This window comes from Malania oleifera, chromosome 1 (genome assembly GCF_029873635.1).
Source record: "Malania oleifera isolate guangnan ecotype guangnan chromosome 1, ASM2987363v1, whole genome shotgun sequence".
NCBI classification, from domain to species: Eukaryota; Viridiplantae; Streptophyta; class Magnoliopsida; order Santalales; family Ximeniaceae; genus Malania; species Malania oleifera.
Window position 1 is genome coordinate 95,774,397 of NC_080417.1, and position 24,189 is coordinate 95,798,585.

Here is a 24,189-nt window from a genome sequence, read left to right on the forward strand (position 1 = left end):
TATAAGCCGAACCTCGTAAAAGCTTTGTGTGTCTCTCTCTTCCTTACTCTTTATTTTTTAGCAATACTGTTAGAGTTGGTGTATTCCTAAGAGGGGGGGGGGGGTGAATTGGAAATTTACACTTTTCTCCTAGTTTAATCTATCCAACAGCAATATATACACAACCTAGGGTTTGCCTATGCAATTTCCAAATACGTAGATAAATATGATGTGGAAATTATATCAAACGCATCATTCACACCATAACATACATGTGCGGTAAATATAAAGTGCAAAAATATAAACAAGGCACACGATATGTTATCGGGGTTCGGCCAACTATGCCTACATCTCTGCCTTTAGCTCGTAAGCCCGAGGATTCCACTAAAGGCACACCTAAGGGTAGAGAGGCACCAATTACAACCAAGTCAATTAGCACAGGTCTAACCTCAACCTTTACCAAGTCAATTAGCGGGGCTGACCTCAACCTACATGCCTTAACAGGATGGCGCACCTAGCTTTCCTAACCAGGTCTAAGCTAATCTGGGACTATTCCAGAACTAGTCTCCCTCTTCAGGCCTATGCCTGGAAATACAACAGATGTGTATTACAATCAAATGGTACAGTGATTATGCTTTCATGTAAAGCAGATGTGTACCTAGCTATGCGCAATTACATACACCACAAATGATATCATAAGTAAGCTCAATGTGATCTAATAAATCAACTCTCAAATATATTTACTATCGATGTAATTAGTGCGTGGGAGTGCAAACCTATATGATCTTTGTATCACTAGATATTCAATCTAAATGCTCAAACAAAGATGTCAATCAAGTCTCAAATATTCCAATCAGTAGAATATCTCAATCGTGCAAATATTAAATAATGTATATGCTTGGTTTGCAAAATATATTTAATCCTTATATCAGCAAATAATGTGTAAGTCAATGAATATTGCAACAAATATTTTTATCTCATAAACAAATATCTCTTCGAATACATTTTTCAATATAAAGCACACCAGATATTTGAAAATGATTTTAAATGGATTTTGCAAACAAAAACAAATACAATCTTCTCAAGATGTTGCAATGAAAGTGCAATCTTAGAAGATCTAACAAAGTCTCCTTAGGATAGACTTATTAACAAAGTCCCCTAAGAATCCTTAAGGTTTTGCTCTCAATAAAAATAATACCGATCAAGTAGAGCAAGGAGCGCAAACCTATAGAACAACCACACTTATACACTCTTACAAAGAAGTTTGAGTAGTAAGATCAGGTAAGAATAAGTGTAGGAGGCTAAAAAATGAGTATAATAGGTTTTGGGATTTTCATGGAATTTCTCCTAATCAAGATTGCTAATCCTATTTTAATCTTTGCAAATGATGAGCTATTTACAGAGAATGGAAGAATTATAGTCGTTGGGGACCTATTGGGCATTATTAGAAAAGTTTTAAATCATTTTAAAATAATTAACCCTGTTTAAAATATTTAACCACGGTAAAAAATTCAGGGCACCCGAGAGGTCTAGTCGACAAGAAACATTTTCGGTCGACCGAAGTTCATATGGTTCGGTCGACTGGGCCAAATTTGAACTGCCTAGGTTGGTCGATTGGATCTTTAAATCCGAAGCCTTTTTGCTTCGTTCGGTCAATTGGGACTGAAATGAACTTACTTTTTCGTCGACCGGAAGAGTCGATTTTTCGTATGTCCAAGGTTCGGTCAACCATGCTGATTTGAACTAGGCTTGTCGGTCGATTGGACCGTTGGGACAACTCCTGAGGATCCTCAGTTGATCAGGTTGGTGCAATACAAAAACGTCTCGGTCGAATAGGAAGTCAAATTGTTGACTTTATAAAGGTTTGGTCGACCAGGGCCAAATGAACTATACAATTCAGTCGACCGAGCTGCAGTCAACATGTTGACCCAAACTTGGTTCGGTCAACCAGGGCCAAAATGAACTTCCTAGGTTGGTCGACCGAAAGTGCACATTTTGTGCATTTCAGCCCTTTTTCATCCAACAATCACCCTATTTCAATTAATCAAACATGTTTATTCATGAGTGAATGTTCTAAGGTCTTTTTTAGGTTCTTTTTGAAGACATCGAAAAAATCCGGTGTCGGTCGACCGATCCCTAAGGCCTTTCTAAGGTCATTTTCATTTTGAGCTTACCTATTAAATTATACAGGCAATTCATGCAATTATTACAAGCCATAAGTCCTAATTACTATTACAGACCAATTACACAAATGAATTATATATTACAACACAAAGTAATTGGGTCTTCAATCTTTACTTGCTCTTTGTGCATTGAGATCTGTCAATTTGAGTTCCTGCACATAATCTCAAACACCTATTAGATATAACAGATATTTGTCATTATCAAAACCGGACGCGACCTATAAGGTCAACAAATACTTACAACCTGTGTGTATGCTTTAAATTGTTAAATTCTGAGTGTATGGTTGTTAAATAGACCGGAGGATAATTCGTTTTGGCTTGATCAGCATTGATTGTTGGTTGATCATCCTAAACTTATTAATCTGAAAGTTTGTTTAAAAGCTAAACACAAAGAAGAAGTGTGAGTTTGGAATAACACATGGCTTACATAAATCTAGTGTGCTTTACACTTTGATACAGGGCTATTGATACAAAGATTAAGATATTGATTATTTTTGTTGATTGGTTGTGGTTGACTTGAGTTTGTGTTTACTTGTTGTGATTGTTGATATAAAACAAAGTATTAAAAATAATATAAGTTTAAAAATCCAATTCACCCCCCCCCTCTTGGGAAGCTATCCTAATTTCACCTAGTTCAACCTCAGAATGCTCAATATTTAATATTTCCAAATCCACAATAATTAAATAATAATTAATCTCTAAATAACCCCCTTATCCTAATTTTCGGGTTATGCCTACGATGACCCCATGAGAAATCTATTCCTCTAGACTTATAGAAAATTATCCCTAAATTCTCGTGGTAGTGTCTAATCATCAATTAGGCTTAAAATTTATGAAAAATTAAGGTAAGAGTGAGAATTCAGCTTACCCTAGGGGATATGCCTACGCTGCTCCTATGAAAAATTCGCTCCGGTAGAAATATCAGTGGCGGAGAATGGAGCCCAACGGTATTTTCCAATTTCCGATCAGTACTCGATAGGCCGATGAAATCAAAGAGAGAGAGAGAGAGAGAGAGAGAGAGAGAGAGAGATGAGGAGAGCGTGAGGAGAAAGAGAGTGGGCGTGGGTTTTTTTTTTCCTCTCTGTTCTGTTAAATTGTGTCTAGGAAGCTTAAACATTAAGCTTCCTAATACCTTTTTTTCTTTCTTTTTTTTATTATCTTATATTAATATTATATGCATATACTTTTATCCTTATGTACTTACACATATTTATATAACCATCATATTATTTAATTTAATTAATTCAACTTAATAATGTTTAATTAACTAATAATTTTTTATTTTATTTATTTATTATTATGATTATGATTATTATTATTATTATTATTATTATTATTATTATTATTATATATTTACTTTTAAAAAAAAAAACCACTAGATCCTCCTATAATAATTATTTTTGAGGCGTTACACTCCTAGTGCAGGAGTAGTTATTTTACCACAGAGATCTGCATGTACTAGCTCTAAAGGAAGCTTTGATTTTTTGTTGCTCTCTTGTGGAAATAACATACGATCTTGCTTGCCCAACATGCAAGCTTCACAAGGCTCTGTAGTATCAGCTACTACAGGAAGTTCAATCACCATTTCCTTTCTCTTCATCTCCTTCAAAACTACATAGGAGATGTGTCCAAACCTGTCATGCCAAAGTCTACTTGTTGTATCTCTAGTTGTTGCGGCAAGTGCCACAAACTCATACTGGTTATTCTTTCGAATACCTTCACCCACAATGTTTTCATTGCTATCAATGATTTCAGCTTTTGTTTTTATAAGTTGTACTTCACAGTCACAGTCAATGATAGCAGCTATAGATAAAATTTTCCTCTTAATTTGAGGTACATAAAGGACATATGAAAGAGTTTTACCTTGGTCATTCGTGGTTTTTAAGAAAATGAATCTAGTGTCCTCTATTGAACACTTTGCATTATTTTCGACAATCACATTCATAGGTTCATGTAGAGGCTTAAGGGAACCATGTTAGTCCTTTTTGCTAGTCATGTGGTGGGACGCTCCACTGTCAAGTACCCATGAGCAATCTTCTAGTACTGTTTGAGTAATTGAGCACATTTATTCTGTAACCATAAAAATATCTAGTTCTAGTTCAGCACAATCTGCTACCTGTCTGACATTCCACATAGGCTTCAATATGCCATTATTTTCATCGTGGATACATTTTCTACAATCTTTGGTTGCATGCCCCTTTTTGTTGTAGTAGTAGCACATACCAAAAAATCTCTTCTTATTCTTTCCTTTTTTCTTTTCAACATTATTGTCCTTGCCTTTAATCTGCATGGTGAAAGCACTACTGCTTTTATTTTCTCTAGTTCTCAGCCTCATCTCCTCCTTTAGCAGTAAAGCACATAGTGCAAGAGTTCTAATCTACATGTTAAGAGAAGTTACCAGACTGTCATATTTTTGATGGCAGCACTAGAATACATCTTCAAGCTAACTCCTCACTAGTTTTTTTTGCCCACCACCCCATCTGATCACACAAATTTTTTATTCTAGTGATGAATACTTCAACCAATTCTCCATCATATAGCTTTTCTATAGCAAGTTGATTCTCCAAGTTCTGAATGCGTGTCTGGTTCCTTATTTCATATTGATTCTTAAGTCCATTCCAAGCATCTGCAGCCTTGGATGTATGTTGGATCAACGTAAGTACAGAATCGGACACACTTGTGACAATAGCACAAAGTGCATCTGCATTCTGCCTCTTCCATGCTTTGACGAGGGCAACATCTGGAGGGATGATAACCTTAGGATTGGTGGGATTAGGCGTGCCAATCAGTTCTGGATCCATACCTTAAGCTGTATCAAGTAGTTCACATGAATCCATAATAGCGCTCATCTGGAACTTCCACAAAGTGTAGTTCATTCCGTCTAGCTTTCCTTCTCTGAATGCCGATGGATGTATCCGAAGTGCTGGTGGAGATGCAGTAGCTGAAGATGAAGTTCCTGCCATTGCAACGTCTCTGCAATTATAGTCATTTTTTCTTAGTAGCCTTCAGCTCTGGTACCATGTAGAATAACAACACTAAGATTTGTTTTGAAGAAGCGATTTAAGCAATAACACAAAGTTTTATTACAACAATCGGAGTACAACAATCTGTCCAACCATGCACTCACTAAATGAGTTTCAATAGAGAAAGGACAACAAATAGAAAAAAAAAATAGGACATAATCTTGCAGTCAAGATGTGCGTGGTGCTCCGGTGGGGGGGGGGGGTCTTATTTATAACCTCTGGTCTATGGAAGAAGCACATGGGTGGCTCACCTACCATGGTAGGTGGTGGTAGCTGACCTACCATGATAGATGGTGGTAGCTCACCTAACATGACCGACTTTGACATTAGTGGCCGACTTTGACATTAGTGGCTGTCTTTAACATTAGTGGCCGACTTTGACATTAGTTGCCATCTTTGACATTAGTGGCCGTCTTTGACATACCGTGCCCACCGTTCACACTAGATAGGCCATATTTTCTTGGCGCCCCCGGACCCCCATGTCTCGGAGGGGAACATCTTTTGTCTTCGTAGTACCATTGCGGTCTACCACTTCGACCTCATCTGAACCATACGTCAGGTAAGTATGTCGATTAACTCGTGGGAGGTGGGCATTGCACATATATACACCAACAACTTGGTGAAAGGGCTCCAAGATAGTATTGAGCGGATACCCTAATATACAAGGTGAGTTTTGGACTAAGGAGGTGTAATTCCCCTAGAGTTGTGTTATTTTTTGGTATGATAGAAATGTGTGTACATGTATATTGATACTTTGGGTATTGTATTCTAGATGGTATGTACATTATGTTTTCCTCTATTAGGTCAATATTAATAAAATGTCTGTTTACCCGGTACCCAATGCAGGTCGAGTCATGTGAGTGGTATCAGAGTTGTTGATGTGGCCGATGGTTGATGAATATTTGCTATTTATTGAAAAACAATGGTATGAAAAATCAAGGCGTCACACAATCACTGCTGGCATAGTTAGTTTCCAGCCAGTCCATACCCAATATCATATCGAATCTCTGCATATCTAATACTACAAGATCAACTGATAATATTTTCTCTTGAATGCCCATTGGATAGTTTTTAAGTACCCTTCCATATCTCACTACTCATCAAGTTGGCGTGGCTACAGAAAAATTAGTATATAACAACTATGTCTCAACTCCAGTAAGCTTGACGTACCCTAATGACACGAATGAATGGGTGGCATATGAGTCAAATAAAACAACAACTTTATATGATAAAGCCATAATCATACCTATCACGACATCACCTGCAGCCTCAGCATCTCCCGGTGTCAATGCATAGACCTTTGTTCCTGTGCTAGCCGCCACTCTTGGGTGCCTAGATATTTTCGCCAAATGGTCTGGGATATACTATGCACGAAAGTCTCATGCTATATGATCCAGTCCACCACATCGGTGGCAGACATTCCTCCTTGCTCGGCATTCTCTTTTATGTCTCTTTCCACATGTAAGACAAACTGGATAAGCCCGCTCGCCTTGAACCTTCCGTCTCCCAGTCTCCTATCTCTGAGCTCTGTCGTTTCTATCTCCCCTCTAAGGGCCTCGGCTGGACCCAGCCTGGAATCTCGGAGGTGTGGGCCTTTTCCTCTAACTCGACGTCCCCACATCTCTCTGGATGCTCTTCTCTGCCACTGCGGCCCTGTACACTAATTCGAAAAAAATCCTGCACTTTTAGGATTGCCACCTATTTATGGATGTCATGCCTCAAACCCCTCTCAAACATTCTCTCCTTCTTAATATCATTTGGAACGATGTAGGGAGCAAAGCGTGACAGCTCGATAAATTTTGCTGCATATTGCTGAACCGTTTGTTGCCCTTGTGTCAGATTCAAAAATTATGCCATCTTAACTTCTCTAATGATGGGAAGAAAATAACGATCAATGAACATCTCCTTGAATTGATTCCACGTCATGGCCACTGGTATAGGTCTCTGCTCCTCAAGTAATTTCACGACTATCCACCATCTCTCAGTTGCACTCGTCAACTAATATGTAGCATATAGGACCCTATGTTCATCGCTGCAATGCAACACCGATAGTTTTTTCTCAATCTCCTGCATCCAGTTTTTAGCAACTGCAGGATTAGCTCCTCCTGAAAACGCTAGAGGATTCATTTTTGCGAACTTCTCTATAGTGCAGCCCTAGTCTACTAATGGTCCTCCCTGCTCCCTAAAGCTCCGTGCAATCTCAGCCATAACCTGTTGAGTTATACTACGCAGAACTGCGTCTGAATCATCGCCGCTCGCACCAGAGGGGCCTAGACCATCATCACCACTGGCGTAAGCGCTGCTACCCCCTGGGTCCATCCTGAAAAGGAAATAAACATAGTTTGAGGACCTTATTTGCATAACATAACTAACATATTTATTTAATTGAAATCTCATATCATCAATTAACCTGACGTCCTTATTCTTAATTTAAGATTTAGTCCAGCAATTGAAAAACACAACCCATTAATAGTTTACTATGGCTTTCCTAAAATCATCACCCCAGGAAAAACACAGAAACCACTAAGGAAATCCTGCTTCCTGATTACGGAACAAAACCCTATATACTTATCTTAATTTCCCCAACATTGACTCACTAAATTCCTACGTTATTCCTATACTCTAGTATTGTTTCAGCTGTACACTAAAGTCTATAGAACCTAACAACCTACGATTTGATACCAAACTTGTAACAACCCTAATTTTTTGCTATATTTTTTTTCAACATACTATAAATATTCTGAACCCAGACCCATAAGTACAGGGAATTTACCTATTTATACATACATGTCATCTAAGCAGCGGAACTATAACATACTTAGCTTATATACAATATGAGAGATTCAATGTTTTGCATATACACATATATACCCCAAAATCCATCCTGCATCCGACACGATTACTTACCCTGCAATTGGGGTAATACCAACGAACTCCTCTATCACGGAGCTCGCTCCACTCATCTGCTGAGGTTTCCTAAAATATTTTTAATTCTGGGGTGAGACACCTCTCAGTAAGGGAAATAGGCTAATATCAGTGTATGGCAACATGAGTTTTATCATACTATAATAAGCTGAAACTGATAAATCATGGAAAACCATACTTTTAAACATAATCGTACTATATCATAATGAATTCTTGTATCATTTAAATCATTTGTTAAATTTGTATATTACTAAAATTATACCCTGGATGTATATATGTATATCATGAATTAACCTACTATGATTCGGGTTGTGCGGCCAATAGGCTAGACTTAACGCTAGCTGGCCTACTAGGTTAAGTCAAATATGACATAACTACGCATGCTTGCCCACCCATCCTGGCCTGCCCATCCTACTCTCTGTCAAACCTCTAACGAGCCAGTAGACAGAGGGTATCCTACTCTCCGCCTACACTTCTGGCTAATTGGCCTCTGACCCACACTTCCTGAATAGTGTGGTTGCACTATCGGCAATACACTAATCTGGTCCGCCCATCCTCTCTCTATCAATCTCTGGCGGGTCGACACGCAGTGCATATCCTACTCTCCGATCTGGCTAGCTAGCTACAATACCGTGCTCTTAACATACGTAACCATCCAAGTTCTGTTACTATATAATACATTTCATATAATATTTCTGTTTGTAAATAACATTTTCATATTTCTAAAATAAAATTTGGCTTTTACATCTTTCTGAATAAAAGTTGTCATTTCATAATTTCTAAATATATCATCATATTAAAACTGATCACGACATCTGCGCTGACTGTCATATCACGACATTTGTACCAGCTACACTATCACGACATCTGCGCTGGCTGTATTATCATAATATACTGAAAAATTTCTTAATTTATGTATTGATCATCATCTTTCTAAAAATATGGTCAAATCATGCTTGTTCCGTGAAAACATAAAATATTCTAACATATTATAAGTCTGTAGTAAAATCATCTATACTCACGTCACACAAGTGAGTACTACTATATCATATTGTCTGACCTGGAAAACATATTTTACTGACAAAATAATATTAAATCTAAAATCAAGGTTTCCTCAGTTCAACATCAGTATTCCCAAAACTAATTATTTCATACATATAATTTTTGAAACAAATACTGTATAATATTCGTTAATTTTTTCTAAAAGTACTTAACTTAATCTATTCCCTTACTTGTTTACTGTTAAGCCTACTGAAACTCTAAATCTACGACCCACGGCATTCGAAACTCAAAATCCTGATATTATATTTTCTCCAAATTTATTAACTCAATCTCCATAATTTTATCATTTAATATTCCCTAGACCTCAAATACTCCAATTTTACGATTAAAGATAATATTTAACACCCTTACCTCAATTTTGGAGTGGTGCCTCGGAACCTTAAATGAAAATTTGCTCCAGTGAAGTTGTATAAAATCCTCCCACGAACGTCGTGGTGGTTCCTGATCATCAAAACAGTGCTTAACAGAACGAGAATTGAAGGAAAATGGAGGTAGGGTCGTAGGGTTTGATGAGGGAGAGAGAGAGAGAGAGAGAGAGAGAGAGAGAGAGAGAGAGAGAGAGAGAGAGATTGGTTTGTTTTAATTTACAAATGAGTTCGCGGGTTCCCTTTAAAAACCATTCTTCCAAGAAAACTGTCGATGATTTTCTGCTCCTCTTACAAAACCGTCAACGGTTTGAGTTTTACCCGCCTTTTTATACAGTTTTACCTGTAACCGTACAGTGGTAAAAAGAAAACTGTTGACAGTTTTCCTACTTCCCCACAAAACTGTCGACGGTTTGGGTTGTACCCAAACCTTCTTCCTCTTTTCCTTATTTATTTTCATTACTATATTTTCCGGGCCTCTACACCACATGTCCATCCATGGTGGGGAGAGTGACATCGGCATGACATCATTTTTTTACAAAAAGCGAACTCTAGAAAAGTTAACTTGAAAGGTAGTGAATAAAAACTATTAATAAGACTTTATATTATTTATTAATATATTGAGTGGCAATTTTATGTCTTAGCATTCATTTTTATCTCTTTATTTGGATTATAGTACAAGTTAAAATTTAAACAAAAAAAAAAATCATGGTCTCATAGTGCCATAATAATAATAATAATACAGTGTTATTAGTTGGTATATATATAAAGCAATAGCTTTCATGTATGTAGAGTCTCGAAAGCCGTATAATATTTTTATTTCCATTTATTGACTCCCGTCATTAATATCAGCCGTACCCTACATTTCCCTACTCTACCCTCATATATATATATATATATATAAAGCAATAGCTTTCATGTATGTAGAGTCTCGAAAGCCGTATAATATTTTTATTTCCATTTATCGACTCCCGTCATTAATATCAGCCGTACCCTACATTTCCCTACTCTACCCTCTAATTTTCATCAACTATATATAAACACGGTTGCATTCTAGCAGCTAGCTCCATACCCTGGCAAAAATCGCATTCAAGATCTCTCCTCTCTCATCGTCATGGCACCACTCAATGCAGTGAAAATACTACAGATCTGCCCGGTGGCTCCGCCGGACTCCCCCGCCCAAAGCTCCCTCCCCCTCACTTTCTTTGACGCAGTGTGGTTGAGATTCCTCCCAACCCAACGCCTCTTCTTCTACGAAGTCACCTCTCAGTCTGATCACCCTATCTCAGACTCCATCCTCCCTAAACTCAAACACTCTCTCCCTCACCCTCCATCACTTCCTTCCTCTCGCCGGTACCATCGTATGGCCCCCAACCTCCGCCGAACCCTTCATCCGTATCGACGCAAACAGCGCGCTTCAGCTCACCATAGCCGAGTCCGACGCCGATTTCCACCATCTCTCCGGAAACAACTTCCGGGACTCGGCAGAATACCATCCTCTGGTACCCACCCTGCCGGTGTCCGAGGTGGAAGCCCGGGTCATGGCAGTGCAAATCACTTTATTTTCAGGCACCGGCTTTTCGATCGGAATAACCTCCCACCACGCCGCCCTGGACAGCAGAGCCGCAGCCTTGTTCGTGAAGGCATGGGCTTCCCTTTGCAAACTGGGCGGCGCTTCCTTGCCGCCCGAGCTAACGCCGTTCTACGGAAGGGCAGATATCGGGGACCCAAAAGGGATCAAGCAAAGATACTTGGATGGATGGGAGAAGAGTGGCGGCCCCAACGCTAACAGAAGCTTAACGCTCATTGATGAGTTCAATGCTCCGAGCAACACAATCCGTGGGACCTTCATGCTGAGACCTGATGACATAGAAAAACTCAGGGAAAGAGTTGGCCAAACGCTCATAGAAAGGAAGAAGAAGAAACAAGAACTGCCCCGCCTGTCAACGTTTGTGCTAACTTGTGCATATGTGTGGGTGTGCCTAGTGAAGGCAGAGGGATTGGAGAGCAAGGATGGTCTAGCTCATACTTGTTTCTTATTCAGTGCGGACTGCAGGGGGCGGTTGGAGCCTCCAATCCCGGCGACATACTTCGGGAACTGCGTGGGAGGTGGTTTTGCGAGGGTAAAGGTGGGTGATGTAGCGGGGGAGGACGGCGTGGCGGTGGCTGCAGAGGCTATCGGGGAAGGCGTAAGTAGTCTTAATAATGGCGGACTTTACGAACACTTGGAACGGTTGTTGTCGCATGGTCCGTTCCCTGATAAAAGTGAGAAGTGGATCACGGTGGCGGGATCGCCTCAGTTCGAGCTCTATATGGCGGATTTTGGGTGGGGCAGGGCGAGGAGGATAGAGGTGGTGTCAGTGGATAGGACTGGGGCGGTGGCTCTTTCGGAGAGCGGGGACGGCAGAAGCGGTGGGATTGAGATTGGGCTGGCCTTGAGTGAAGAAAAAATGGAGGTTTTTGCTTCTTTGTTTGTAAAAGGTCTTGAGGCTTTGAAATCATAGAAGCTGTCTTTGTGCGTTTTCCTTTCCTAATTTAGACGTAATTCATATGTTTGAAAAAATTCACAGTGAAATTTCGTAATTTATTACAATGAATCACCAGAGTTTTTCTTTATTAGAAGGTCTTCAAGCTTTTAGGAGCTTTTCCTTTCTATTTTTTTTTTTATTACCTTGGTTCCTCTCATCCTTATCACCACCGGTGGACTCTCCAGCAGACACTCCCATTCAGAACGCACAAGCACACAATCTGGCAGGATCGGTGAGAGAGATTAATCCCACGCTTGCACGCACCCAATAGAACTTTTTTTTTTTTTTTTTATTACATAAGAACTCCAGCCACTAACAAACCTTTCGGACCCCCTGGTGCGGCACCAAACCTACGGATCAGCGTCCTCCCCCTTGGTCTCGTTGATCAGGTAAAGTCTAGAATGCGGACACGACTTCTGTGCATCAGTTGGAAGTTCGGCCAATCCGACCCCCGAGACACATCTCTATTACCTTCCATGGTCCCCGCTGGCTCACATAAAACTCTCATCACCTATCACTAGTAATAAATTTAATAAATAGAAAATAATTTTTTTAGCTCAATTTTTTTGTCTTTGGCAAACTCCCTATTTATGTCTTTAATGGGGGGTTTTCTTCATTTTCTTAATAGATTTAATGCAAATTAATATCACCCATACAAATAGGGGTAAATCTACCAACACCCTCTCACTTTTAAATGTATGACATTCAACCCTTGAGTTTTTTAAAATTACCATCAAATCCCCTTAAGGTTTAATTTTATTAATAAAATGAAACTTTCATTAGATGTGCCTTAGTCAACCATTACATTACTGAAAAAATCAAATTTTATCCTTAAGAAAATAACGATTTTACCCTTCTACACAATTTTGATAAGATGAATTAAGAAAATGACATTAATTTAATAAATTAAGTTGGAAATTGGTTAGTCATTGACAATATGTTTGAAAATTAAACTTATTACTGAATCGAGTATCCAATGATTAAGTTCGGTTAATTAGTTGACATAAGTGTTGAATAAATAAACTTATTATTCTGGAATTGATAAAAGAAGTTAAATTTATAGTGGTATTTGTACTAGTATATAAAATGAAAAATACAACTGAATCAACAACTAACAAATTAACAACTAAACTGACAATTAACAAATTAACAACTCTAATACGCCCCCTCAAGATGGAGATGGGGAACAAAGATTTAACATTTCCATCTTGTGGTAAAAATAAACAGTCATAATGCATCAAAATCTGATTGCAACACCAAATACAACCACAAAGATCAACAAATTTACAGATATATATTTTTTTTTTAAGATTTAACACTCTTGGGCTTTGCACTCTTTGAAGAAGTTGCCTTAGCCAGTGCTTTCTTTGCAGCAGGCTTTGGAGCTGTAACTTTCTTTCCCTGGCGAACTCCTGGTTGAGATTCTTAATGTTTTAATTGGCTTGTCCTTTGGCTTCGTCTTTGGCTTTGTCACAACTTTTGGCTTTGCTGCAAGTTTTGGTTTTCAGAAGCTTTGGCCTTCTTTGTTTTGGCTGGAACCTTCGCCTTTGTCTCTTTCGATGCCTTTGCAGACTTTGCTTTTGTTGCTAATGTCGACTTCTTCTTAGCCACATCAGTAACTAATGGCTTCACCGCCGGTGACCAACACCAGATCAGTGATGGCTTCACCGCCACGAGTAGCTCCTATGTGTCATTCTTTCGAACACTTGGAGCATAATCAACAATTGCCATAGAAGCAAAATGCCATAGAAAACTCAGGTTCCATTGTGGATCGCCAACTCCTTTGTGTCATTTTTTCAAACACTTGGAGCACACACAGGTAAATCCTTTGAAATGAAACCATAGTAAACAAAATTCCCAAAATTTCATAGTAGAATATGAGAGAAAGAAACAAAATATATGTGGAAGCAAGAATCAGAAAAACAGAAAATCCGAGGAGTGATCCTGATCCTGAACGAGCCCATGAATCTTGATTGCAAGAATAGTTTACTCGTTCTTTGAACGCTTGAAAAACGGTCGACATTTACTGACTTAGCTCCAACAAACACCGTCATCCTTGGTGAGTAATGGTTTTTTTTTACTCAATTTGTCGTCCTGCGACTCTTCTCCATTTTGGGAGCAGGCTGTCTCCTCTGCAGTCAAAGCCATGAAGGATTCGCTAGGTGACTTAATTTGAACAAACTGCAGCTTCATCTGACAAAGAAGGAAATTCTACTCACCTAAGATGAACTTGAGAGAATATGTACTCTGTCCATGAACAGGGAGAAGAAAAAGCCGAAATCGTAGTGGAAAAGATGAAAACGAGAAGCAAGAACACTAGTGGAGAGTCATTGATCTTCATTTGCAGCTTGTCCACAGAACCTTAGAGCAAAAACCACAAATGAAGACCACCCATGTCAATCTAGACAAAGAATCTCACTTGCAGAGCGAGAGAATGAAAGCTTAGATGTTTCTAGGTCCCGCTAGCACCCCCATTCTTAGGGTTTTTTTTTTTTATAAGAAAGAAAGGCCCCGCTAGCACCCCGCTCTGATACCATGTCAAATAAATAAATTGTATTATTCCGGAATTGATAAAAGAAGTTAAGTTTACAGTGGTATTTATACTAGTAATTATACTAGTATATAAAATGAAAAATACAACTGCATCAACAACTAACAAATTAAAAACTAAACTAACAATTAACAAACTAACAACTCTAATAATAAGCACGACAATATAATAAAATTATTTTTTAAAATTTAAAATAATAAAAATTAAATAATACTAATAATATGCAAAAAAATATTTAAATAATTATATTATTACAAAACATTTGCTATATACATTTTATGAAAATTAAATGACTAAATATATATTTCAAATAATATATATATATATATATATATATATATATATATATATATATATAGTTTAAAAAAATTAGCTCTGATCGAATGGTTGGTCAAATTGTGACTTACTTTTTGGATCTAATTTAATTTCATATTTAATAACATAACAACTTGAATAAAATTAGGAAAAGAGTGTGAATTGTCTTGAAAATGGTTAACTAATTAATAAAAATTTAAATTTTCTTTACTCAGCATTCATATTTTACATATAAAAAAACTAACATTCAATTTTATAATTTTAATTTATAATGAATTTAAAATAGTTTATCTTTTTTTTAATACTATATTTGACAAGTTACTTGAATTTAAAAAAATTTAACCAAAAATTATTTGTTTTATGATATGTTTAGTCTTTAAATTTTTATGAAAATTACATCTATTAAACATTTTATAGTATTGTAATTACAAGGCGTCTTTTTTATGATTTACTAGTAATTTTTACTTTTTGTCGCAATGTGCCCTCGGCAGGCGGAATGTGCCCTAGCACTAGCGAGGGGGTATAAATGTTGATAATTGAATTGAAATGAAATCACCACCAACCTATTTTTTACCTATGTGCAGTTAGAACACTTAATTACTACTCATTTAATTTATCTCTAAACTAATCCTGGGCCACGAAACCACTATTCTCAGTTTATTTCTACTAGAGTTGGAATAAGGAATTCAGTTATGTGAGGGGAAGGTATCAACACCCCCTACACACCTGTTCGATGAACGATACCTAATTAATTATGAATTATCCCTAAATTGAATTTGATGGACATTAATTAGGTCCTTTAAAAATAAAACAAATAAATAAGTGAAAGTTAAAAAGGGGAATCAAAATTAAGGTGTGATTTTAAAAATGTCTAATAAAACCTCCAAATGAGGGGATCTTGTTAGATAAACCCCCCCCAGAGTTAATACAGGTGAGGTCTAAAATACTCCATTGCCCTTTTCAAAGTCATAGATCACACCCGGGAAAAAATTGAACAAATTAGGAAATTTGGAACAAAATAGTCTTTAAAAATATCCTTGAATTTTTCCAAAATTTATAAAAAATTTATGATATTTTTCAAAAATTTTCTAGAATTTTCGAGGATTTATGAAGACTTTTTCTCATTTTATTTCGACTCAAAATAGCTCAAGATAAATAAATAAATATATATATATATATATTTCTTACTTTCAATAATTATTCTTCATTTCTCAAATTTTTTTTTTCTAATTTTCCCTATTTTTGAAATTAAATTTTACACAAAAAGTAAAATAAAATAATATAAATAAAAGAAACAAATTCAAAAAACTAGGCTGGTTTGCCCGGCATGGCACAGTTGGATTTGGGGTGGGCCACATGCCCACCCACTGTGGGGAGGGTGACATTAGCATGACATCACCTACCTCAGCACCCAATGATTTCTTTTGTTTTTTTTTCTTTTTTCTTCCATTTTCTATGATAGAGTGACGTGAGCATGATATCACCTGCCACGTGTCAGCACCCAGTTGGTCTTGAAATTTTGTCCAGAATCAATGGCGTGGTGGCAATCCTGTCATCCAGTGAAAACACAAATCGTACAACCCAAATTTCTCCACATTGCTTAAAGGATACTCGGCCTAGGGTGTGCCATGTGTTACCACACGAGTGGTGACACGTGTCCCACTATACCCTAGGTATTAAAGTTCCCCCTACCCCCCCCCCCCCTTTTTTTTTCTTTTCCTCAATTTCTCCCGTTCATTTTCTCTCTTTTCTTCCCTTCTCTCTATGAATATCCATCCCTATCTCCTCTTTCCTCTTTCAATAATACTTTTTCTTTAGCTCTCTCTACGTTCTCTCCTCTTAGTCCTCTCTTCTCCCAATTCACTTAAATCCCCCTCAATTTGCTTTGTTCTTTTCTCAGTTATCTCGGATATCTCTTAGTCCTTTCATCTCTCAGTTCACTCAGATCTCTCTCAGCTTTCTCTGTTCTTCCCTTAGTTCTCTTAGATTTCTCTAATTTCACTTAGATTTCTCTCAATTATCTCTGTTCTTCTCTCAGTACTCCATTCTTTTAATTCCCTCGGATCTCTCTCAGTTCTTTATGTTCTTCTGTTTTTTACATGTGTGCTCACCACATTTGTGTTTTCTTATTTTTGAAGGTTTGAAACGAAACGAAGGAAAAGGGGGTCATTTGGTCCTACGGTGGATATAGATAACTAATCTTGTGAATTTTTATTTTCAATCTATTTCTCAAAGTTTTTATGGTGTTGCCATTTCCTTTGGGATTTTCTCGAGAGCCAAACAAACTCCCTCGCTTTGACCAGGGTTGGGTTTGGTGAAACTCGGGCTTGACTAAGGTTTGGGGTTTTAGATACAACGTTTTGCAGGAGAAAACTGTTGACAGTTTCACAAGACCGTCGAAGAACTATTGCAAACCGTTGATGAATTACAACAAACTGTTGACGATTTTAGCAAACCGTTGATGATTTTGCCAATTGCTGAATTGTCAAGAATCCTAATAGTTGAAGATTAGCTGATATCCGATAGTTTCGGGTGATATGAGATTCTTCAGTTGTATTACTTTAATATTTGTTTGTATTTGATAGTTTAGGATCTTCTTGATTTAATATTTAAATACTTTTGAATTTGTAACAACTATACCTTGTTCAAGTCACATATATAGGACATCTCTACATCAATGAAAGTGTTCTACATTTTCTATTGTTATTTCTTATATGTTTCTAATTATTTCATTAAACATGCAATGAAAAAGGAACATATATGAGATATCCCCATGATGAAATTGAAGAATAGTTATTCATATCCTATTCCTTATTAGACTCATAAAATGTTTCACATTATTATTTGTTTTTCATTCACAACATAATTCCTTATATAATTAATTGTAACTAACTCATTAATCTACAAACCAAACGTCCCCTTAATAGTTGATTTTGATTGAAATGCATGAAATAAGGGATTACAGTAACTTAAGCCAAATTAAAAAATTTATATTAGAAGTTAGGGATGAAACTTTGTAGGTTATATGCATGACTAAAACTCTAAGGTTTGATTTGATCAAAGGAGAAAGACTTACACACTACAAAAAATCAGGTTATTAGTAACTGCTTTAAAATAGTTGCTATATGTGTTGTTACTACTAACTTTTTGTGACGAATTCAACTTTTGTCACTAATAATGGAGTATTAGTGACGGATATAATCCGTTACTAAAACCCTAACACCATCACTATATAGTACAGAACAACTCAACTCAAATTCGTCACTACTAGCATGGTATTATTGATGAATTCGAAATTCGTCACTAATAGAAGCGATATTAGTGACGAATTAGAAATTCGTCACTACTAGTATGTTATTATTGATGAATTAGAAATTCGTCACTACTAGTAGGGTATTAGTGACGAATTAGAAATTCGTCACTACTAGTAGGGTATTAGTGACGAATTAGAAATTCGTCACTACTAGTATGATATTATTGACAAATCAGAAATTCGTCACTAATAGAAGAGGTATTAGTGACGAATTTCTAATTCGTCACTACTAGCATGGTATTATTGACGAATCCGAAATTCGTTACTAAAAGTAAGTTATTTGTGAAGGATTCAAATTTGTTACTAATAGTAGGGTATTAGTGACGAATTTGAATCCTTCACTAATAATTAGAAAAATAAAAAAACTTTTTAACACTAATTTTTTTTAATCATGGATTCTTATATTAAAATTTATAATTACATTTTCAAATACATAAACTGAAACCATAATTACTACGAAATTCGTAAATCATTCAAAATTTCGAATTTAAATACAAATTCAATTAAAATGAAGAAATAACATATGTTTATATAACAAAAATTATTTAAAATTCAAAATTCAAATACAAATACTAGTACAAATTCAAATTAAAATACAAAAACTCCATTTGTTCAAATAACAATAAAAATTATAAAGAAATAGTCAAAAGTTACATCTGACCACTGTAGTGCATGCATGCATTACATTGTGCTGATGTTATGACAGTAGTGAATCCTACAAATTAAAAGTCATTAAAAAAAATTTCGTATACCAAATCGAGGAGAGTTGGTTTTAAGTATAATCAGGAAAAATAATTCTATGATATAACAAATTTGTAAAGATTTCATAATCATGCATATTACATAATTTGTATGGTAGTAATATCAATAATGAAAAATGTAACGTTGCGGTCGAGAGCATAGATTTCAAACATTTTGAATGGATTTGGACAAATTTTAATACAATTTGATATTATATTTTATTTAAATTCAATGTAAATTCAAGTCCAAGGTGTCTCCAAACATGAGGAGCATAAAATTATATTGAAATTTATTAAAGTCTATTTAAATTTAAATTTAAGGTGTAAAATGCATGCTCTGGAACGCAACATGATATTAGTTTATGGGGGATTTGCACAATGACTCAATGAGGTATTCGCATTGCATGGGGAAGGGGATGCAGTGAATAAATCCAACTAGGGACACGTGTCCATTAGCATGCTTTACTATTTCGTAAACAAGCATTATTGCTCTACTTGAAATAAAACTCTAAGCAGTGATTGTGGGGTTTGCAGAGGAGGGAAATGGGAAGATTCATGGAGAAAAAAGTAATGAACTTGCATGAGTTAGTGTGCATCTTTTCAAGTCTTAGTGAGAAAATATTATAACTAAGTAAAATATGTCAGTCAAATGGACATGAAATTGGTCATTTGTTTGGTAGCTAATAAAATCATGGAAAATAAAATATGCCCTAGGCGCTTTCATCGGTGATCTCGTGTATGGACCATTTTTTTCACTTTTTTTTGTTCTTTTCTACAGTGACATTGCAACCCATATGTCTAGACGAATCTCTAATTTGTGTCACATCTTGGCATTCCGACGGATTTTCAAAACTAGAAATTTGAAGCATAGATGGAGGGAGGATGAATGTGGCTACGTGGACAATATTTACATTTACCTATCCACTTGTTAGACGAATCCAACTTAGAACTTGTCCTTACCTGCGCAATATTTTAATTAGGATTGATGGAGATGTTAATCCAATCGTTATTACTTTAACATTCATTTTATCATAATTATCGGTGTTCATGGTTTTTCTTTTTGTTTAAGAAAATTTTAACGAAATTTTGGCAACATGCCGTCTGTAAATTGGACGTTTTCCCATAAAAACTGCATCTGATAGGTTCAAATAGATCATTTATAAGAAGTTGAAGGCACACGAGAACCTATATCCACTACCAGCATGCAATACACATCAACTGCATCCGCCATACATGAGGCATTCTAGACTAGCATGCAATCATGTAGCACATTCACGATTATAATATATGTAACCATATATTAAATTCAGAATATAAATAGTAGAGAACAGTGGATAGTATTGAGTTCAGTATAGTATTTTTATTCATCCAGGCATTTGGACATGAAAGTTATGAGATGATGAGAGCATTTAATTTAAATAATTATGAAAATGATGCTCCCTTTGAGTTATGTATATATTCAACTTATGCCTTTTTCAAATTTTCAAATCCTTAGCCAAGTGTTTATAATATTTTCAATGATTTCGGCTTGGCAATGAATGCTTTAAGCTTACCGGACCAAAAACATATAAATGAATGTCTGTTCTAAATGAACAAAGTCTACATTGCCTCATTTATTATTGACCTTATAGGTCACGCCCGGTTTTGATTATGACAAATACTCATTGTATCTAATGAGTGTTTGAGACTTTGTGTAGGAACTTAAATTAAAAGATCAAGATGCACATAAAGTAAATGAAGCTTGAAGACCAATTTATATTTATGATTATAATATATGTTTCTCCTGCAAAATTGGTTTATAATTGTAAATTAGGGTCTTTGGTTTGTAATAAGCACACACATATCACATGCATGATCTGTTATGTAAGCTCAAACCAAGAATAACTAAAAATGACCTTAGAAAGACCTTAGGGTTTACCCTTCGTTCGACCTCCGGTTGATTGACACCGGATTTTTTCGGTGTCTTCAAAAGGACCCAAAAATGACCCTAGGACACTCACCTTTGCATTCATAAATGTTAGGAACTTGAATAGGGTGAAAGTGTATTAAATCACGACCGAAATGCACATTTTGTGCACTTTCGGTTGACCGAACTTGGCAGTTCATTCTACCCCGATCGACTGAACTCTTGTAGTTTAAATGGCCCCAGTCGACCAAACCCTCTTGAAGTCAATATTTTGACTTCTTAGTCGATCTAGATAAAAATGTACTCCAACTTTCTAGTTGATCGAGGGTCCTTGGTAGAAATCCCAACTGTCTGGTCAACCGAATTGCCTAGTTCAAAATAGCCTGGTCAACCGAACCTCAGTAAAATAGAAAAATCACCTCGGACATGTACGTCTGGTCGACCGAAAGTGTTCTGGTTGAAAAAGTCTCTTGGGTTGCCCTGCATTTTTACTGTAGTTAACTTATTTTTATCAGGGTTAAAATATTTAAAACATCATTAATTTTTTCTAATAATCCCGGGCTATGTCCCCAACAGTTATATTTCATAGGGTGTCTATATATACCCCTTCATTTGGGAAAATTAGTAACTCGATTAGCAAACAAAATCCAAAATTTTCTCTCAAGCAAAATACTTTCTACAACTCACACTCTTTCTCAAAATCACTCAAACTTACCTTCTCTAGCTCCTAAATCCTCTGTAAGTGTCTTGAGTGTTTTTGTAATTAGGTTTTCTCTCTCATTGCTTGTGATTGAATTGATTTTTCATTGAGAGTTAAACTTAAGTGTTCTTTGGGAGCTTTGCTCATAAGTCTATCCTAAGAAGACTTGTCTAAGCTTTTGAGTGTTGCACTCGTATTGCAATATCTTAGGAAGCTTGTATCTGTTTTGGGTCGCAAAACGTTTTTCAAGACCTACTCAAATAACTTGTGATATTTATATTGACATATTTGCGAAAATATATTTGTGTTTGTGATATTAATATTTGTTGCAATATTTATTCAAGTATACATCATTTTCTGAATACAAAAATTGCATATCATTTGCAAACCAAGCATATACACTATTTGCGTGATTTATATATTTATATATTTGGAATATTTGAAACTTAAGTGATATTTTGTTTCAGCACCTTGATTGAGAACATCTTGAAATACAAAGATTGATTGCCGACACTCTCACGTACGCATTACACTAACAGAAAACACATTTGAGAGTTGAACTATTTAGACCACACTGAGCTTACGTATTAAATCATTTGTGGTGTATGTGATTGAACACATTTGGGTACATATCTGTTTTACTTGAAAGAACTTTTATCTGTACCATTTGATTGTAAATCTAAGTGATTCCAAGCGTGGCCTGAGGGGGTGGTAATCCAACCTGATAAGAATTGTTGTAACGGTTGAGGTCAACCTTTGAATTGACTTGGTTTGTATAGGTGCTGCTCCGCCCGTTTGAGTAAGCAAGTTATAGTGGTAATCCTTGCGCTTGTTAGCCAAGACAGGGGCATGGACAATTGGCCAAACCTCGATGACATTCCTGCGTGTCACTCTTACTTTACTGCTTTTTAGTGCATGTGTGATTGATTAAATTGATTTATTTACTTTCTTATATACGTTTACATTACTTGCACTAGATTGTCCATAGGGTTGTGAATATACTGGTGTTAGGAGATTAACCTAGGGCTTAAAGTTTAAAAATACCAATTCACCCCCTATTGGGATCATAGTAAAGCTGACATTTATTATGTTTCCTAAGTTTCACTCATCTATTCAAAAATATTTTAACATTAAACTAAGCCTATATTTTCTTTTTTTTTTTGGGAAAATTTTAACGAAATTTCGGCAGCATGCCGTCTGTAAATTGGACATTTTCCCATAAAACCTGCACCTGATAGGTTCAAATAGATCATTTATAAGAAGTTGAAGGCACAGGAGAACCCATATCCACTACCAGCATGCAATACACAACAACTGCATCCGTCATGCAGGAGGAATTCTAGACTAGCATGCAATCATGTAGCATATTCACAACAGTAATACATGTAACCATATATTAAATTCAGAATATAAATAACAGAGAACAGTGGATAGTATTGAGTTTAGTGTAGTATTGTTATTCATCCAGGCATTTAGACATGAACGTTATGAGATGATGAGAGCATTTAATTTAAATAATTATGAAAATGATGCTCCCTCTGAGTTATGTATATATTCAACTTATGCCTTTTTCAAATTTTCAAATCATCAGCCAAGTGTTTATAATATTTTCAATGATTTTGGCTTGACAATGAATGCTTTAAGCTTATCGGACCAAAAGCATATAAATGAATATCTGTTCTAAATGAACTAAGTCTACATTGCCTATTTTATTATGATTCCTAAGTTTCACTCATCCTTTCAAAAATATTTTAACATTAAACTAAGCCTATATTTTCTTTTTGTTTGGGAAAATTTTAACAAAATTTTGGTAGCATACCTTTTGTAAATTGAACATTTTTCCATAAAACCTGCACCTGATAGTTTCAAATAGATCATTTATAAGAAGTTGAAGGAACACGAAAACCTACATCCACTACCAGCATGCAATACACATATACTACATCCGTAAAAAAAAAAAAAAAAAAAAATGGACCCCTTTACTGTCACCCCCTAACACTCAGCTTTGTGGGTTTTAGTGTCCAAGTTAAAATAACGTATAAAGCTCTTCAAAGGAGCTAGTAATACATGTATTCATTAATCATTAAATTTTGCTATATTATAACACAAACAAAGTCATAAAATATTTTTGCACAAGTACTATGTTAAGTTATAAGTACCATACATACCTTCTACTCAGAGGAGCCACTCGCATCATCTGGTCCAGATTGGCGCATCATTTTCGCTAATGGCGTTTTCCTATCCATCATGGCTTGCATCTAGGATTGAAAGCTGGAGACTGTGTCTCTCAATTGCGCGTTCTCCATTTCCATCATTTGCATCAGCCATCTCCTGCTTATCATACTCAGCCTCTCGATGCTGTCGTTCCATCTCTGCTAGTGGAGATATGTTTCTTCTTCTTAAAGTTGGACTTAGTTTGTTTTTCTAATTGACAAGCATCACATATTTTATCTTTAATAAACTTTTTACTAGGATGTCCTCTAACTAAGTTCTTTTTAGCTAATCTTGATAATAGGTCTATACTAGCGTGTCCTAGTCTTCTATGCCATAACCAATTAGCCTCATTCATAGTTACTAAGCATGTGATATTTCGATATTT

General features: G+C 36.1%; 1 protein-coding gene across 1 annotated transcript; it reads left to right on the forward strand.

Moving 5' to 3' along the window:
• The first annotated feature begins 10,651 nt into the window (after window positions 1-10,651).
• On the forward strand, window positions 10,652-13,782 carry LOC131147687 (malonyl-CoA:anthocyanidin 5-O-glucoside-6''-O-malonyltransferase-like). Its single transcript, XM_058097210.1, has 3 exons — window positions 10,652-10,750; window positions 10,827-12,018; window positions 13,574-13,782. Exons 1-3 carry the CDS (start codon window positions 10,652-10,654, stop codon window positions 13,780-13,782), a joined length of 1,500 nt encoding a protein of 499 aa, XP_057953193.1.
• The last annotated feature ends 10,407 nt before the right edge of the window (window positions 13,783-24,189 follow it).

Bases quoted from the DNA above. Each gene is read 5' to 3' on its own strand.
- LOC131147687 (XM_058097210.1), top strand. From the start codon at position 10,652: ATGGCACCACTCAATGCAGTGAAAATACTACAGATCTGCCCGGTGGCT. The intron at 10,751-10,826 runs GTGTGGTTGAGA...ACCCTATCTCAG, and splicing joins CCCTCACTTTCTTTGACGCA to ACTCCATCCTCCCTAAACTC. The intron at 12,019-13,573 runs GTCTTGAGGCTT...TTTGGTTTTCAG, and splicing joins TGCTTCTTTGTTTGTAAAAG to AAGCTTTGGCCTTCTTTGTT.